The sequence below is a fragment of the Podarcis pityusensis genome (genome assembly GCF_964106645.2).
Source record: "Podarcis pityusensis genome assembly, chromosome: 1".
NCBI classification, from domain to species: Eukaryota; Metazoa; Chordata; class Lepidosauria; order Squamata; family Lacertidae; genus Podarcis; species Podarcis pityusensis.
This window is the reverse complement of record NC_138028.1, coordinates 129,908,848-129,928,620: the sequence shown is the minus strand read 5'-3', so window position 1 is coordinate 129,928,620 and position 19,773 is coordinate 129,908,848. Positions and strand designations below refer to the sequence as shown.

Here is a 19,773-nt window from a genome sequence, read left to right as displayed (position 1 = left end):
ATAGGGCTTACTTCTGAGTAGGTATGGTTAGGGTTGCACTACAAATTTATTTCTCTGCAAGCTCAAATAATTCCCAAGGAAATAAATAAAATGGCATGCCACTATGCCATTATCTTGCTGCAAAGTTCTGACTGAATGGCTGTAAGCCTTGCAAATCATTCTTATTCACATTACTCTTGAGATTTGCCTAACGAATTGCAATAATACCACAGGGAAAGGGTACTTTAGGAAAAGACATGCAAGAATCTGAACAAAATTTGAACATGCAATCAGGTGTGTATCTGCACAAAACAAGCAGACAAACTGCACATGTAACTCGATTCACAATTTAGCATATGTTAGACTCAGCTACAAGGGCTGTTAGAACTACATGCAGACTGAAGCCTATTATTTTTATTTATTCTCGAGATTTAAAAATTCCCAGAACAGACACACGGGAAGCTAGTCCCTAGATTTTGCATCTCATGCAAATCTGGAAATTGTATTTGATCTTGGAGGCCAATGCCACACACATGGTGGCATTATATCTGGGTCATGACAACATCTGGGACATGCAAACAGAAAAGGGAGAGGGGCATAGCCTGTTGTCACAAAGGTACTGTTTGACAACCAAATCCAAAGGAAGGGAATGGCACCCAATGCTTTCTTTCCCATGGTGAAAGCCTTCTACCCATTTCTCAAAATACAGATATCACAAGTAGCCAGAAAAGCAGGGAGGCTGGGGGTTTTGTTTTTTAAAGACTGAGATACAGAAGGAATAATAGTTCAGTAAAAATGACCGTGCTGCCATTTGGGAGAGGGAAGGAGTCCTGCATACAAATCTTTGCATTCTGAAAACATACAGGGAGACTCATAAATCAGAATTATTCCACATTACCACTTACCTTCACCCCATGTCCAATGTCATCTAGGATTGTATAATCAATAGGTTTTCTAATATAGCGAACTGGTCTCTCCAGGTTGGCTGGTGCAATGATTTTGTGAGTTCTTGAAGTGTTTTTATTTGTGGTCAAGATGCCAATTTCTCTTCTGGCCACTTTTTCTTTATGTATGTCAACTGTCTGCGAGCATAAAAGAATTAAAATATTAGAGATTAATGACTGGTAAAATGAATTTATCTAAGACACATTAAGCAAGCTAGTCGGTGTCATTACAATACCTCTAATTTTCCTCTAAGTTCCAATAGAATTTATATTTATTCTCATTTAATATCAGAATTTTTGGTTTATACAGATATACTGTACAGTATTTTCATATTTGCCTAAATGGGATGGGGGAATCTAAAATGTCTGAATTAAGTAGGAATGTTACCATAAAAGCATCCTATTAATGCTATATACCATATTTTTCCATGTACAGGAAAAGACTAGGTTTTTTAAACAAAAAATTAGGTTTAAAATTGGGGCTCGTCTTATACATGGGTAGTGCTGAGGGGTGTTTTTCTTAATTTGGAGTCCCCAAAAATAGGGGGTGTCTTATACATGGGGGCATCTTATACACAGAAAAATACGGTAAGCAAGTAAACATAGCAAGACTTAAAAGCTAGCCTCTGATGCTTCTGACGACTGATAGATGGCATAAATTGTTGTGGTCATTACCATGCTCATTATAAACATTTCCCCCAAATGTCAGCTTTCATTTTCTTGTTGGAAAAAGTAACTTGAGCAGATGTCCTGGCAGAGATGTCATTTCCTGAAACATGAACCACACATACTGCTCATGCCTCAATGTTTGTACAGGAAGAAGTGGTAGATCATCCTGTTTAGGGAAGTTTTTAATATTTAATGCTGTATTGCTTTTAACACTTGATTGGAAGCCGCCCAGAGTGGCTGGGGAAACTCAGCCAGATGGGTGGGGTATAAGTAATAAATTATTATTATTATTATTATTATTATTATTATTATTATTATCAGCACCAGGCCCTAGGATCCCAGAAGATTCCTTCCGTAAAGCTATCTCCTCTTATGTTATACAAATGGTTACAGTTATGCTGCTACCAACAAAGGCCATTCCAAACATTACTAGGAAAGCAACTTTGCTTTGCAACAGGTTGCATTGTGGGAGATGGAGACGAGGGTCTCACCTGGTGACATTCCCTGAACTCATTCTGCAGCATGGCATCATGCAAAAAACATGAATGGGGCTTAACCACCAGGATCTCCCTTGAAAAGTTTTTGCTGCCTTTGCTTCCTTGCAGGATCCAACAGATCAACTTTCAATAGGAGGTCAAATTATACTTGAATGTGGAGAACAATACTGCATGGGAAAGCCACTGGCACAATTGATCATTTAGGAAACTGGCAAGTCAGATTAGAAAGTGAAGAAAAATAAGGTGCTACTATGCAATTGCTATACATCTTTTACTGAGCAAAAAAAGAAAAACAATACTGCCTTTATCCAGTCATGTACAGACTTTTATTTTGATGAAGTTATAATAAGAGTCTTTTAAAAGCTCTTTAAAAAACCACCAAGGCAAAGAAATTATTCTCTACACACGTGCTATCAAAAATATTTTTTAATGTTTCAATTTTCAAAGTCTGCTTTTCAAATATCATTAAAGCTCTATTGGCTTGCTTTAAACTATTAATACATTGCACAGTCTAACAAATTTTATAAACATAACTCTCCTCTACTAAAATCATACCACTTCAATATTTACAACAGTTTGCATGAATGAGTTAATAGTTTTTAGCTGGCCAGAATTATTGTTTTAATTATTTTTTTCCCAGAGAGTAGGGGTATCCAGAAAACAAAAACAAAACACTCATTCTGAAAACTGGGACCTACAGTGCACAATCACAAATTACATTTAAATCTTTTAACCTTCACTAACTCATAATAATCAGTGTATATTAATGTTACACTGGAAATTTTCATGTAGCCCAGCTAGGAACCTTCATGAGTCATGTCCCATTATGCATATACTGTTTTATAACAGAGACTGTAGAATAGAGAACGGCAAGGTCTGCTCCAATCAAAGCTCTTTACACGCAGGCTATGAAGAAATTTTCCTATTCAGCGTTAAGCAAGTGGAATTGAGACTTCACAATGAAGTTGTTGTTATTATTTTTTTAACACTCCAGGACAAACATTTATCATATTTAAAAAGGAGTAATCGATTTCCTAGCAGAAAGACATTTCATTCTCCATACTACCCCTGCCTGCATTAATAATGCATATCAAAATTACAAATTTTAGAAAGACGATCAAGATTTTAAACTAACAAAAGTCAAGGTAACAGGAGAAAAGGGGAGAAATGCACGCCACCTGGATTTTTTCCCAATCTACTAGAATTATTCCCCAAAATGTCTTCATTATAAACACCATTTGAAGGCAAAAAGAAAACAAGTCATCTTACTTTTTAAGAAAGTTTGACCTGCTACTGCAAACTGCAATAAGGTAGTTTTTCCGGATCATACTGATAAGTCAAATTATTTTCAAGTTGTATCTGTGGCAACATCTCTATGAGTTTCCTAACCTTCCACCACATGAAGGTTGTACAATTTCATCCTCACAGCCACCTTGTGAGGATGCTGATTTGTCCAAGGTCATCAAATGCATTTAGTGGACTGAATTCAGATTCCCCCCCCCCCCCATGATCTGGGTCCCATCCTATCCACCGTACCACACTAGGTGCTTGATACAAACATAAAGAACAAGTTTTCTTACTTGCGAAATGTGGTTGATTGAAGATTCCATACGCCTAAGCTGGGATGCCTGGATATCCAGCATCTGTAGAACATTGTTGGCCAAGGTGTTGATCAAATAGGCTACACTAGCTAAAGACTGTGTTGTATATGCTTTGGTTTCTTCTAGGGCCCGTTGCTTATCTGTTGACTAAAAGAGAAAAGCAAAATAATCAGAAATGCAACATTTTCATATGAACTACTTTGAGGTAACAGGTGACACTCTCTCTTTGAACCTTCCCACACCTTGGGCCAATGCGCAGAGTACATTCATGTCTGGCAGCTCCTCTTCCACCACGCCCTTCCCACTCATTGTACAGATTAATGGCACCCAGAGACCTCGGAGAGAGCAGTATTTACATATAAATGTAAACTGGGGGGTGGGTGGGTGTTATTGGGTTGTTGTTTTTATTTTGATTATATACAGTGCTTTTTTCTGGAGGGGTGCAGGGGTACACATACCACTACTGTACACATTTTGTGAATCTAAATTTGGCCTCATTGAGGGGCAGTATTTCAATATGAGTAGGAAAAGGAGAGTACCCCTAAACATTTTTTTTAGAAAAAAAGCACTGATTATATAGATTGTGGTGTTTTATGTTGATCTTGTTCTGTGAACCGCCCTGAGATCTCTGGGTATAGGGCAATATATAGATTCTAACAAAAACAACAACTGAGAAAAAAGTTGCCTAGTTTGGTGAGATAATAAACACAAACTTCTCAGCCAATGAGGACAGGTGCACATGCAACTGTAATCTGTGCACCCACCTATCACTCTCTCCAAATACCACAATTCAACCTTTGAAGTATATTTTGGAAATTGTTGTGGTGCACTATAGCAGATATCCTGCCCACAACAGATTTTTAGGTGCCCAAGTGTCTGGAGACATTTCTTGTGCCCTTTTTGGACACATTCATTTATACCAAAATTGACCAAATGAATGAAATACTGCACCCTGGTTTTCGTCTAACATAGATTACCATGACCACTGCAAATATAAATACAGGAAAAGGGGCAGGGAAACCCATCAATTTACCACTCTTACCCTTCCTAACTCAAGTGAACTCCAAAGCAGCTTCTTCCTGAATACCTAATCAGCATTTTCTATACAATATTCACAAGATACTGGCTTCACTTGTACATATGGGAAGCCAAACCAGGCTTCGTGCAAACAAGCAAATAACCAGGTTCCTGGAGGGGAGATTGTGGCTGCTTGAGTGCCTTTCCTTAGCTATGCTGCTGCGTGGTTTGGCTTTTTGTTACATGCAAACCCTGATTAGTGATTGGTTTTTCCCCAGACAAGCTAAAAGCAGGAGTCCAGGATCAGATGTGAAGTCAAACCATGTCTTAATGCCACGTAGCACAGCAACCAGGGAATGAGATGAGTACAGTGGCCGTGATCTTCCGCCTGGAAATGCCAATGTTTGCTTGTTTGTAGTCTAAGCCACGGCTTAGCGTTATGTACCATGTAGCGTATTATGTAGCATTATGCTTAGCATTATGCCAGGTCACCCTGTACCAAGTGAAATATTTAACGGATGCCCGATAGCCAGTTTGCTGCATCTAACTAAATCTCCCCAATGTCCTGTATTCAAATCAAGCAACAATTCAAAGACTAAATAAAACATACAAAGTTTATAGTTCACGGGGCTGAGGCTGCTAAGAGATGAAGTCCAAGAGCATCTGAAGTGTCACATATTCCCCTATATAGCTGGCAGGAGAACATCCTCCTCTTTGTACTATGTATCTCATGACTAGCCATGTGCCTCACGACATGGTTTTTTCTGCTTCAAGTAACAGAAAAGAAAATATGAGGGGAAAGAAGCTGTGAGCTATTCAAAACTTACAACTTAAGGGAACACCAGCTAAGAAAGACATAATCTTCAAAACTTGCAAAGGTTACATCCTCCCTTCCCATATCTATTATTCCAACCAGTGCCAAGTGGATGCAGTCAATAAATCAGCACTCCAACATTTTTAGCAAGAGCAGCATTTCTAGAGTCAACGGCAAGCCAAACGTGTAGTCATCTTTCAACTCAAAGTTAGTAATTCGCTTTTTAAAGTAACCAGTGAAATCAGTTTTGGCAACAGCAGAAATATGATTCAGCGTGAAAACAGTCAGAGTCCATTTGGATGAAAACAGAAAAGCTGACCATCTGGTTATCTGTTTCTAAAGCACCAAGTTCATCAGATGCAACTGAAACTGTATTCTGCAACCATCTTAATAACAGGCATTTGTTTTGAGGGGCCCATTTTCCTTAATGCCCCTGCTTTAACCTGTTAACTTTGTCAAAGTGAGGCAAATAATTGCAATCCCATCTCTCTACAATTTTGCTATTGCTTATCAACAGATCCTTTAATGCGCTAGGATATTTTATGGTTGACAAGGCTTAGGATTGTGTCATGGCCCTAGCCTCATTTTGGAACAGTGAAATGTGGGGGGCTATTGATGCAATCACTCCTGCTACGTGTCCTCTCCAGTGCTGCAAAGCAACTTGTTCCCAGAGGAGCCGGAAGCTATAAAGCACCATGGAACAAGTTTTATTGCAAAGATGACCAAGCACTTACAAACACATGGTCATGCCTATAACAAGGTTAGGTAAAGGTAAAGGTACCCCTGCCTGTACGGGCCAGTCTTGACAGACTCTAGGGTTGTGCGCTCATCTCACTCTAGAGGCCGGGAGCCAGCGCTGTCCGCAGACACTTCCGGGTCACGTGGCCAGCGTGACGAAGCTGCTCTGGCGAGCCAGCGCAGCGCACGGAAACGCCGTTTACCTTCCCACTAGTAAGCGGTCCCTATTTATCTACTTGCACCTGGGGGTGCTTTCGAACTGCTAGGTTGGCAGGCGCTGGGACCGAACAACGGGAGCGCACCCCGCCGCGGGGATTCGAACCGCCGACCATGCGATCAGCAAGTCCTAGGCGCTGAGGTTTTACCCACAGCGCCACCCACGATAATACTTTTCACTTTGCTTGGACATGTAAAAGGGTAGAAGAGCATGGGGAAATGATTCATAAAGAATTGAAAAAAATGTTTGAAATTACTCCCCCCCCCCACAAAAAAACAGAGTCCATTCTGTTGGGGATAACTCAGACTGAAATTCCCAGGTGTCAGAAAAGGTGATTTATGTATGCAACAACTGTGGCCCGTGTTTTGTTAGCCCCCAAATGGAAAATGAGCAAGGTCCCAACCAAAAAAGCTTGGCAACTTAAGTTGACAGAATATGCACAACTTGAAGACTTAACATATAGAATAAGAGAACAAGAACATATGTTTAAAGAAGACTGGAAAATGTTTATTGAATACAGTATATGGAAAATAATTGTGTGCAGCTGAAAACGCTGGCAGCATTAAGATAAATTCAACAGTGTAAATAAGTTTTGATGGATGTAATAATGGAAAACCGATTGGTATAGTTTTTTTGTAAAATATTCAGGGATAAAAGATATGCAAAATGAACCATGGAAAGAGAAGAAGGGAAGTCATTGATATCTTAAGGATGTAAAATGTTTATCTGAAATTGTAAAACAGAAAATTTAGTAAAAATTGTATCCCCAAAAAAAAAGTGTGTTCATTTTGCCAACTCCAGGGCGTTCTCAGATAACCATTCAGCAGCATTGTTCCAGTTTTGCCTACTGCAATAATGGATTCATGTTCCAGCACAATTCGGGGGTGGGGGCACTGGGAAACCCTGTGGGTACCAGAGACTTACATGCACATATGTGCCTGCAAGCACAACACTGGTGACCCCTGGCTTAGGAGTGGTGGTGATACACTGCTACATTTTGTTTCTTCCAACACCAGAATGTGTGCCCCATGCCAACTGGTTTGGAAGCAAAATGGGACCACTCTCAAAATGAAAGTTTCTCCGTACCAAGATACTGTATATAACATTTAAACATGGGCTCACCAGAGGGAGCAAAAATAAATGCCATGCCCTCATAAATGAAGTGCCACGTCTGTGGCCTTGTAAGCTCTCTGAGCCATGTTGACAGTTTGAACAAATTTCTCCCCTTCGAGGATCTCAGAGGAAAGGCAGGAAAATCTCACTCACTAGCACCCAAGCTACAACAGCCACACAATGCAGCTCAGGTCTGGAACGTTTAGCAGAGGTTGGGGCTAAGGTAGTAGTTCACCCACAATTCACTCATCTGCAATAAATTTAATGTGTAACGGAGATTCCACACCTCACATTTATATGTCATTTTCACTTTAGGCCTGTAGCGGTGATTATAAGGGGCTCAATCTGCTACACTACCACTGAAGATCAGAGACTACAACCCTATAGGAAAACTGCCCTATAGCTCTAGTTTTGTGGCAAAGTAACATCAATTCATCCCACTTCAAAACAGAGCTTCACCTCCACTATAGCACAACAGAGTTCTACAGAGAGAGAGGGCTGGATTGGACGAAGAAAGCATTCACGAATGGGTGTCCTAAAGGAGCAGAGAAGTAGGCTATTAGCCATTAAGAACAATTGTACAGTGGTGCCTCGCAAGACGAAATTAATTCGTTCCGCAAGTCTCTTCGTCTTGCGAGTTTTTCGTCTTGCGATGCACGGTTTCCCATAGGAATGCATTGAAAATCAATTAATGCGTTCCTAGGGAAACCGCCTTCAGACCAGGTCCGGGGACAGTCTGTCCCCGGACCTCTTCTGAAGGCTGGGGGGGGGGGGGACACAAGGGCTTTTCTTCCCACCCCCAGCATTTTAAAAAACCCCGGGACAGCGGAGGACTTCTCCGCTGTCCGGGGCGATTTAAAAGCCCCTGGGAAGGCAGGCAGGGGGGACAAAGACTTTCGCCCCCCGCCCGCCTTCAGAAGGTGTTCCTGCCCCCCCCCCGCCCCGCTTCGGAGCAGCGTTCCGAAGCGGGGCGGCTGGGGCAGGTGTTCCCGCCCCCCGCCCCACTTCGGAACAGCGTTACGAAGCGGGGCGGCTGGGGCAGGCGTTCGCCGGGACACGGGGAGATTTTAAAATGCTGGGGGTCGGCAGCGAACGCTTCGCTCCCGACCCCCAGCATTTTAAAATCTCCCCGGGACAGGGGGAGATTTTAAAATGCTGGGGGTCGGCAGCGAACGCTTCGCTCCCGCCCGCCAGCATTTTAAGATCGCCCGGGGCAGGCGGGGGGAAGGCAGGCGGGGGGGGAGCAAAGACTTTTGCCCCCCGTCGGCCTTCAGAAGAGGTCCTCTTCTGAAGGCCGGCTGTGGGCGAAAGTCTTTGCTCCCGACCGCCAGCATTTCCCTATGGGCTTTCGTCTTGCGATGCAAGCCCATAGGGAAATTCGTCTTGCGAAGCGCCTCCAAAACAGAAAACCCTTTCGTCTTGCGGGTTTTCCGTCTTGCGAGGCATTCGTCTTGCGGGGTACCACTGTAACAAGTCAGCATTTCAGAGCTCTCATTAAAAAAACCTGAATGAATTAGAGAAAAGTGTGGGCAATGTGAATGTCACGCAATAGAATACCCAGTTTCACTGCGTGCAAGATTGACTGAAGCTTACACAGTATTTTTAAAATAAATAAGTTAAAGGTTCTAAATGGTTCTGCCTTTTATGCAGAAACCAGTAACAGGCAATAACTGTTCACACATCAGGAAAGGTTAAAAGCAGTTGATAGTCATGCCGGATTTGATTTTATTATATACTTTACATGTAGGCTTCTTCAACACTTCTAATTTATTTATAAGAATCACTGTTAGGCCACCTTTTAGTGCATGCAACATCTCCTTAATTTTCCCAGCTCCTCAATGCTTTTTCCACATAACCCCCACATACTGCAACCCCTTCTGTCTCAACACTCACCATTCTCTTGGGACCCTTCAATCACTACCTATTATCATGACTCATCTGCCCACCCCATTCCTGATCTCTGGGTTTCTCCATTCTCATTCAAGTCAACTATTCACTACCATGCTTCTGTCACTTTTTCTGAAAAACTCCTAAAAACCTATTTGACTTTTCCCCAGGCAAACTGACCTTCATTTCCCTTAAAGAAACTGCACTATTTGCCAAACACCAACTCACCCAAGAGTGTACAAAAGTTGTCCTAAACTTTAAGATGGGCAAGGATCAATCCAACAGAAACCTTTAGCAAGTGAATTTTCTGTTCTTACTAATAGGACTACAAACAGAAACTGTCTAGCGTAGAATTTAAGAATAAAAGCAGGTCAAATTCTGACAAGTACAATTTTACATGGGAATACATTCTTCCATGCTTGGAAACAATTTGTTCTTAAATTGTCCACTGAGGTATTTTAAATCGGTGTTTACAAGTTTTTCTCTGTGTGAACAAAGACAGCTCCAGTTCAATGAAATAGCTGCACAATGAAGCCTTTTCTTTAGATGGGGATTTGTTTTACTAATAGCACCACCACTCTATTTGTGACACTAGACAAAAGTGCCCCAGCTGAAAACCCATGAAATGCCATGGTATGTTAGCATCAGAGTGTATCTGCAGCGTTGCAAATAAGATTTGAGGCAATGCTCACCCATCACCCATCCCACTTGCCTAAGTTGCAACCCCTCCTCCTTCTCTTCTTCCCTTTGCATCTTTCACAAGAATGAAGTGAGTGCAGCTGAACCGTCAAGGCACTTCATAGTGCCTAAGCCCTTACCCTTTTAGGCCTGAGAAGGCATGGAAAGCTACATGCAACAGTTGCCCTGCCTGGCTCTCTCTGTTTTCCAGGTAAAGGCTAGAACGCTCAAGAGAGATCCAGAAAGAGACCTGAACGTCTTACCAAAAAAGCTTGGCATTTAACTATGCTAAAAGTGTATTTGGCTATTTTGAAAAAATCAATTTACAGTACTATTTTGAGCTGTCTCCACCCCCCCCCCTTGTGCTTCTGGGTGTCTAATGCCTCTCTCTTCCACTTCCCCCACTGCTGTTTGCCTCCACCATGCTGCCTAAGGACCATCCAGGTGGCATTTGGAGGAGCAGTTTGGCAGCCCTCAAACCTGGTGCTGTCAAGACAACTTTCTTCCTTCTTAAGTAAGGTGGCTAACCACAACTGAAGTACAGGTTTCAGCTTTCAAAACTTACAGTTTGTCTGGCCTTCCCACAGCTCTTGCCACCAGTCTTTCATGTTGGACTTAAAAATGGGAGGTGGTGAAAAAAGATACAAATGCCGTGAATGGATGAATACTGTACAAGTAAAGTCTCTTGGTGGTACATTTTTATGATTTAAAGCAAGGCAGCTCGCCATCATGGCAGCCTGGTCAACTAGTTCATTGCCCCTGATGCCAACACACCTGGGTATCCATCAAAACCTGAAAGTGGTGGGACTGAAGTGCCCCCAACAACTAAAGAACAAAAATCATAAATAAGGTAAATGACTTTAAGACCATCAATGGACTGTGAGAGTCAGTATGCAATGCTGTTTTATTCCAAACAAAAATTCTTAATGCAGTCGGCATTGCTGACAGCTCTAATGGCCACATTCTCAGGGGGGAAAGACCATGGATACAGAGGACATGATGGACCGGGAAAAGGATTCACCTATAGAACCAGTCTTTGACATACATGCCTTTGCAGGAGGGTTACATTATGCCACAGCCTTTAGTGCCTGGAAAAGGCACATAGCCGTCCTCAGATTCCAGTAACTTCAGCTCAGAGGCCACAAAAGAACCCCGGCCTCCTCTACATTCCTTTAAGAACAGAGGCTCCACTCATCATGAGTGGAGCTAGCTACTTAGAGGAATGTGCATTCCCATTTAAGGCTCAGTTGCTGGTGTTAAAACATTTAAGTTTGCCTTGTTTGGCTTCCTGCCTAGGTGCCACGTGGAGCTATCTAGGGTGCTACCCAGTTTGCTTGCATTTCAACTGAAACCTCTGTTTTGCCTAACTTTACTTCCCTAGATCCCTCCCTCCTTTATATGACCTTGTCTTGCTGGCACCTGACCTGTGCTAGACCTTTGCTTACTTGACCTGGGACTAGCAGTACATGACCCTGGATCCCTGGAATTTGTGCTTAGCATACACCCTAGTCTAGCTACATCCTCATCCCCCAGGCGGGAACCCTGCTTAGGACAGAACAGGAGGAGAAGTCAATATAGTGCCCTATAGATATTGTTTAGAGTATAAACTCCCATCCCATCATCACTGACCATGCTGGCTGGGTCTGATGGGAGATATAGTCCAACAACATATGGAGAGCATAACATTGAATATAGAAGGTTCTGCAGAGAAAATAAGACTCAAATGAGAGCAGAATCCACATGTTTGCAGGACCTGGGAAAAATGACTGCACAATCTCTTTGAAGTGAGCAGTGTTCACAATACAACCAATGATAGCAGACAGGTGTCATCTCAGCCAAGTAGATGGTTTATCCCAAGCAGCCATCTGGTCTAGGGGGATGGGGACAGGACTGCTGAAAAAATATTATTAAGCGATAGTTGGAACTGTTACAGAAGAGTCCAAGTCTGAATGCAAAGGTTATAATGGAGAAACTCTGGGTGGGGAAAAATTATTATTATTATTATTATTATTATTATTATTATTATTATTATTATTCCCCGCCCCTCTGGTTGGGTTTTTCCAGCCACTCTGGGTGGCTTACAGCACATAGAAATTGCCAAACATTAGACATTAAAAATTTCCCAATACAGGGTTGCCTTCAGATGTCTTCTAAAAGTCAGATAGTTGTTTACTTCCTTGACATCTGATGGGAGGGTGTTCTGCAGGGCAGGCACTGCTACTGAGAAGGCCCTCTTTACAGGTTCCCTGTAACCTCACCTCTCACAGTGAGGGAACCACCAGAAGGCCCTCAGAGCTGGACCTCAGTGTCCAGGCTGAACGATGGGACACAAACACGCAATCCTAAGTGGGACAAATCAGGCAGCGACCACAGCTTAGTTGCACATCACAGAGAGTGGGAGAGAGATGTACAATGTAAACTCAACAGGGATTTGAATTCTTCTACAGAGGCTGCATATATACACAGTCCAAGCCCCCACTCCCCCAATGGTGAACAGGGTCTGATATTCTTCAGAGCTGATGGTCTTCCAGAAAGAGAGAGAAGAAGAGACAGCTAGTGCCTTTTTATGACTAGAAGAAATTCAAACTCATCATACGTCATGCAGACAAATTTCACTTGCCACAGGCATCCAAGCACTTAGCTATTTACAAGTCTGCTCTAGGAAATTAAGACTCTCTCCAGATTAATACTCTTTCCTTTTCAAAATTCTAATAACACAACTAACTTACATCATCTAAAGTAACACATGTGTGAATTAAGAAAGTAATTTTCAGTTTAATAGTCTAGGGATATTAGATGTTAAGAGGCACTGAAAAACATGAGGGTGTTGTGTCTTAAAATTATTATTATTATTATTATTATTATTATTAATTGATTTTATATACCGCCCTATACCCGGAGGTCTCAGGGCAGTTCACAGAACAAAATAAAAATATATAATCAAAATAAAAACAACCCAATAACCCCCGCCCTAAAGAGAGGGGGAAACCATACTCAGCACCTATATTTTAATAGGAGCAAATCAACTTGTCTACAAATTCTATCACACATATTCTACAATGTTGCTGGAATATTCCTCTCCCACTGCTAGATTTGCAGAGGTAATGGAAACACTCTTGTCTGACAAAACTTTTATGTAACCACAAGTTTTAATTACGGCATATTAGGGGAAAGAGAAGTCTTTAACCATGACAGAATTCAACTAGGAAACATCAAACACATATGCTTTAACATTGTTTTAAAAGATCCCTCATAGTAATGAAGTCCAAGTATGCAATCAGCAAACCACCAGCACTTATTTCAAGTTTCTGTGCAAACCACAACAGAAACCATTTTTATTACACTCCTGTTTTGGAGTGCTTATGTTAAGGCAGCGCTGGACAAATGGAAGCTCAATTCCCCCTCAATGTCCTATCAATGACTACGACAACCCAAACGTGAAGCTCTACATCAGGGGTCAGCAAACTTTTTCAACAGGGGGCTAGTCCACTGTCCCTCAGACCCTGTGGGGGGCTGGACTATATTTTGGAAAAATAAATAAATGAACGAATTCCTATGCCCCACAAATAACCCAGAGATGCATTTTAAATAAAAGCACACATTCTACTCATGTAAAAACACCAGGCAGGCCCCACAAATAACCCAGAGATGCATTTTCTACTCAACATTTCTACTCATGTCAAAACACGCTAATTCCCAGACCGTCCGTGGGCCGGGTTTAGAAGGCGATTGGGCAGGATCCGGCCCCTGGGCCTTAGTTTGCCTATCCATGCTCTAATGGTTTATATTTATAGCAATATGCTTTTGTTGCAGTATCAAAGGCCCAAATAATTAGTCAACACTAAGAGATTGCTATGGAGAACTAGCCCCTGAACAGACAAATACTGGCTCCTTCAAAACTTCCACCAATACCTAATTTACAGGCTGTGTTGACAATTAAGTCCATTCATCTACTTACTACCTACTTTTTAAGCATTTTAGATCTTTGGCCAATTAGGCTCAATTAATTTTCATCTACAGTAGTATTATTTATTAAGTATTGTACTGTTATTTTAACTGTACTTTTCTGTTATTTTATACGTATATTCAATAAGGAAGCTAGACTCTACATTTTCAGCTGAACTGTACTGACTTTTGAAGAACATTTGAGTTTGTCACCTAACTCTAGTCTAGGCACAGGCTGCAACTAAATATTCACCACAGTGGTGAGCCACTTCCTGTCTAAAAACCAAAAGAAATTAGCCACAGAGATTAACATGTGTTGCAGGCACAACTCCTACAACATAAGCAACTGAATAGAATTCAGAGTACTGATGCTCCAAATAAAAAGTTAGTATCTGAACAATTATTTTTAAAATAGTATTGTCATAAATCAGTATTAAACAGCTGTGCAAAACAACTATATAGTAGCATAATTTGAGAACCAACATGTTACATTTCCAACAGCAGCCAAAAGAGACAGTCAAATACATTTAGTCATATGAAATATAAATATCAACACCAATAGAGATAGACACCTACCCTGTTCATTCTATTTTCAATTGCAAAAAGGCAAATTTACTGTAATTTGATATTCAGAAGCCTCCTAAGCATTATGGATTAATTTAAAAATGAATAGTAAAAAATCAGGATGCAAAGCAAGAGCATAGGTTAAGTTGCAGTTATTTTTGTAGCATTATGGATTTATATCCCACTGTCATATATTCATATTTTATCTTAAAAGTTTATGATCTTCTATACTTAGAAGTCAGAAATTCTACTCATCTTCCTTGATGAAAGACTAACAGATGATGGAAATTTCTGTCAAGTATGCAGAATCTATTACTTCCAATAAATCAAATTTACTAAATTGGAGATTACATCATATACACAAGGAGCATGGCAAGAGATTATTTTAGCTGTTCTTGCCAAAGCTACTATCCTAACATAAGAACATAGGAAGAGCCTAGTGTATCAAGCCAGTGGTTGATCTAGTCCAGAATCCTGTACACAAGCAAGAGATGAGTACAACAGCACTCTATCCATTTGTGATTTCCAAAAATTGGCATTTGGGACATTCTGCCCGAGACAGTTCAGGCAATAGTCTTATTTAGACTGATGGCTGAGAAACTGGAGTGTTTCCTGAGAAACCATTGAATTTAGTAGAATTAGTAGAAGAAATTGTTTCTTGACTTCTAAACTGTGCTTTAATTGGTAAATTCATTGGTAAATTCATGTCTTGCTCAAGAATAGGTTGCTAACCATAAGTATAAACTATCCTGCAACCTCAATAGTATAAGCTTAGTATTTAAAGTCAATTCATGTATAGTACTTGAAAGCAGCCTACTAGTTTAAGTTCAGATATGCAGTCGTACCCTGGTTCATGAACACCTTGAAAGTCGAATGTTTTGGCTCCCAAACACCACAAACTCGGAAGTGAGTGTTCCGGTTTGCGAACGTTCATTGGAACCCAAACGTCCAATGCAACTTCTGCGGTTTCTGAACATTTTGGAAGTCGAATGGACTTCCGGAACAGATTCCGTTCAACTTCCAAGGTACCACTGTATGTCACTTCTCCACAGGAATTTGTGCCCATGATGGCTATGTTGTTTCTACCTCCACTGTTGGAGGCAGTATACCAGTTGCTGGGAATCACAAAAGTGGTGTTGCGCTCAGGGTTTGCTTTTGGCCTTCCCATTGCCATTGGGCTGGCAACTGTGAGAACAGGATGCTAGGCCCAGCAGACTCTTCCTATGCTCAAAGCATCTCCCAACCATCAACTAATTATCAAAATATTTGGGGGGAAAAGTTGCAAAACCTTTCAGTAATGTCAAATAAAACAAAAGTAACTCAACAAACGTATGATAAGTTCATTAGCAGAATGAAATAATACATAAAGCAAAACCAAAGTTAAGCAACAAAAACTAAACTAAATTAAATTAAAATGTGAGCCATGCTCATCTTGCTGTATTCCAAGGGGCTCAGCAGCCTGGCTTAAACACAGTTCAGAGAAAGCTGGGTCTTCCCACCACACTAGGTGGTTCATAGGTGGCTCCAAACTCGCTCCTCCAAAAGAGGCAGACAACAGCACATGGGAAGTTCTGCAGAGGGTAATGATACTTTCCTGAGCTTCCCAGCTAGTGCTGGTCTTTCCTCATGCCAGAAACAATGAGGAAATATGTACTGTCTCCTCCACAATGTTACCATCTATATAAAGCTAATCACATTTCATTTGTACTATTCTAAACCAAGCCTGTCTGTGTGTGTGTGCTTCAGTGAAAAGGGCATCCTGACAAGTCAAGCAGCCTTGGGTCATAGACTGCATATCCCTTGTGCCTTTTTAGACAATGCCAATGTAGTCTAGCCCCTAAGAAAATGAAATCAGTCCCCTGATTCAGTTTATTCATAAAAAACAGATTCAAGTGTCTAGATGTCCAATATTATCAATTTAATACAGCACAAATAAACTGTAGTACTTAAATTTAGATTTTAATCTAAGTACTGTCTCAAAAAATTGCACATCAGGGTATTTTCTATGTATGTATTTCACACATTCAGCAATTTCATATGTCAGTTGGAATATGTTTAGTCTAGGTGCGCACACTGATTTTTACTGCACACAAATCTTTGACATTAGCAAGTTTGTTTGTTTGTTTGTTTGTTTGTTTGCTTGTTTTTAAAAAGCAGGAACATTAGTTTTGAAGTATCCCAATTAGACCACTAATGCCTTTTAAATCTGTCCAGTATGTGCTTAAAGCATTAGATGCTTGAAGTGTTTACATGTCTTAAATCCATTTCAATCTGATTTTTTTCCCCCTGCATCCTTAAATCTCTTTAATGATAATGTTTCCCCACCCTTTTCCAGGGCTGTTTCTCACAAGATGACATTTCCTAGATGGAAGCCTCTTCTGTAGAACTGTGTGAATTATTCATCCGGTGTGAGATAGTCACATTTGTAATCTCACAAGGTGCAAATGTGGTATGGTAGGCAACTAACAAATACAGCTTGCCACCAACTTCTACCCAGAAGAAATAAATACACATGTGTTTGTCACATATAACAAAGTACATGAGGAAGTTACACAATTGTCTGCAGGGAAGGAATTTCTATCGATGTGGTTTCTGTCTAGATTCTAGGGCGGCATAACATTGCTCATCCCTTCTAACCCTTACTTTAGACCAGGTGACCCTCCAGATTTTGTTAGAGTCCATCAACATATGGAGGGCCACAGGTTCCTCATCTCTGTTTTAGACTTTTCCAGTACAGTGGTACCTACAGGTACGAACTTAATTCATTCCAGAGGTCCATTTGTAACCCGAAACCGTTCTTAACATGAGGCTCACTTTCGCTAATAGCGCCTCATGCTGCTGCTGCGCCGGCAGCGAGCGACTTCCGCCCGCATCCCGGGGCAAAGTTCGCAACCGGAAGCATCTACTTCCGGGTTAGCAGAGCTCGTAACCCAAATCATTCGTAAGGAGGGCTGTACGTAACACGAGGTTCCACTGTATAGAAATCACAAGGACATCATAACTCAAATATTGCCAGCAGTAAAGAGAGCCCAAATTCCTGAGAAATCCCCAGCCTTAACCACTGTGATAACTTTGGTCATCTCCAGTGCTTTTTTCAGGGGGAACTCACAGGAACTCAGTTCTGGTACCTCTCAGGTGATTTCCAGCACCTCTCAGGCGGGTGCCATTGCCATTCTAAGAAAAAGAGGGAGACATTCATAGTAAGTTCCAGCACCTCTTTATTAAAAGAGCACTGGTTGTCTCAGTGCAAGAAAGATGGTGAATATTACAGTTGTCTCTTGGTTTCTGTAGCATCACTGTGTTACATCCCAAGTTGTCTCATCAATACTACTTTGAGCTATTTATTCTGTTTTATAAATTTAGAACTTATATACCCCCCCATTGCTCTGGATTGCAATCCTTTTCCTTTCCTAAAGGAATTTATTCCATAGGCAAGGTTAGACCTGTTCCCCTCTGTAATACTGAGTCAGCTATCTCTGCAGATGGCCAGAGACAATAAAGCGCTGGAAAAAAGCAGTCTTGCCCAGCAGGAGAAGACATTTCATCCCAAAGCATCCTTAACTGGGAGAATCTCTCAAGATTACTCAATTTCCTTGTGCAGTAGTAATGTGGCATGCTCTGACCTCAAGGAATGAACAAACAGAAGTACTTATTAATTCAAAACTATCAGATCTTCCTTAGTAAAACCACTATTTCAGGAGGACTACGGTAGCTCCCAAATACCAAGTGGAGCCCTGTTGCCTTCCAAGAATCAGTTCTCCCACCAACATACTGTATTCCTTTTTAACTTGTGTGGCAAAGTAAAAACTTCCAACCCATCATACAGGAGAGAGAACAAATAAAAAAGGCACTGGGAAAAGTGCTGAGACTTTCCTTCCCTCACACAGAGTTTATATATAACCAAATGGCTGAGTACAAAAATCACACTGTTTATTTCAGGACAACACTATGCTCTTGTCAGATTACCAACATGCAAGTGTAGTTACATTGTTTTGCATTCAGCTATGAAGGTAATCATGAAGATTAAAAGTTGCGCTTCTTTCCCAGCATAGCTTAAAAAATAAAAATCTTTAGGTAAGAAGATAATAAGCCAGCTGCTTATATCTTATGTTGCAGAGGATGTCCACAAATGCATTTATCCCCTTCAAAGAAGGGAGAGAGAGAAAATAAGTACAGTAGTACCTTGGAACTCAAACGCCTTGGCTCCCAAACAAATCGGCTCCCGAACGATCGAAACCCAGAAGTGAGTGTTCCGGTTTTCAAAAGATTTTCGGAAGCCAAACATCTGGTACAGCTTCCGCGGCTTCCTGCAGCCAATCAGAAGCTTTGGTTTCCAAACATTTTGGAAGTCGAATGGACTTCTGGAACAGATTCCATTTGACTTCCAAGGTACAACTGTATGTATGAATGTACATTAATGGCCCTGTACATCATGCCCACTAGCATCCTCGACCCTCCCACTGCCTAGGGTTCACCTACCTCAGAGGAAATACACACACACACACACACACACACACACTCCCTGCTTCATGAAACCTACTTTTCCCCAACCCCTACAAACAGCTGTGTTTGAGCTCTCATGAGGAAACATGAGTAGGTTTAAGTTAAGACATACATAAATATTGTTGGCTGAATGAGTATACACAGCCCTTCACAATGTTTTTCCCTGAAAATCCAGGGATAGTCATGAGTGATTGATTGTACAATGAAAAGGGAAACATGCAAATGCATTCAACTAAGTTTTACTCAGTCAGTAGACTTATTGACATTGAAAGCCACTAGAGCCAATAGAGCAGATCCTCTTGAAATTGGTCCCCCCCCCCCACAGGTCCCCCGCCCAGTACAGATCACATTTGTTTCCATTGGCTTCCATGCTGAAAATAAGAATTCAAGAGAATTTTTAATTCTACTGCATCTGACTTTTACCCAAACTCTATGGAAAACAGAGAAAGAGTTTGCACATGCAAACTGACTGATACATGGGGGAAAGAAGCAACCAAAAGCGTGGTGTCCCCAGAAGTCTTTCAAAATTGCAAACATACCTACAAATGCAAGAAAGACAGCAACACTTGTGCTAAACTATGACTTAGAATAACGTCCAAATACTAAG

At 41.2% G+C, this 19,773-nt stretch overlaps 1 protein-coding gene across 16 annotated transcripts in view; it reads right to left on the bottom strand.

Annotated features, from left to right (window-relative positions):
• The window catches only part of ABI2 (abl interactor 2), a 72,493-nt gene that overhangs the window by 27,844 nt on the left and 24,876 nt on the right, over positions 1-19,773 (bottom strand). For all 16 annotated transcript variants that reach the window (XM_081017596.1, XM_081017601.1, XM_081017603.1 and 13 more), the window contains exons 2-3: positions 3,670-3,837; positions 885-1,061 (exon numbers count right to left, since the gene is read on the bottom strand). In XM_081017596.1, the coding sequence (XP_080873722.1) occupies positions 885-1,061; positions 3,670-3,732 (240 nt within the window). In that variant the 5' untranslated portion in view covers positions 3,733-3,837. The remainder of the gene's footprint in view (positions 1-884; positions 1,062-3,669; positions 3,838-19,773) is intronic.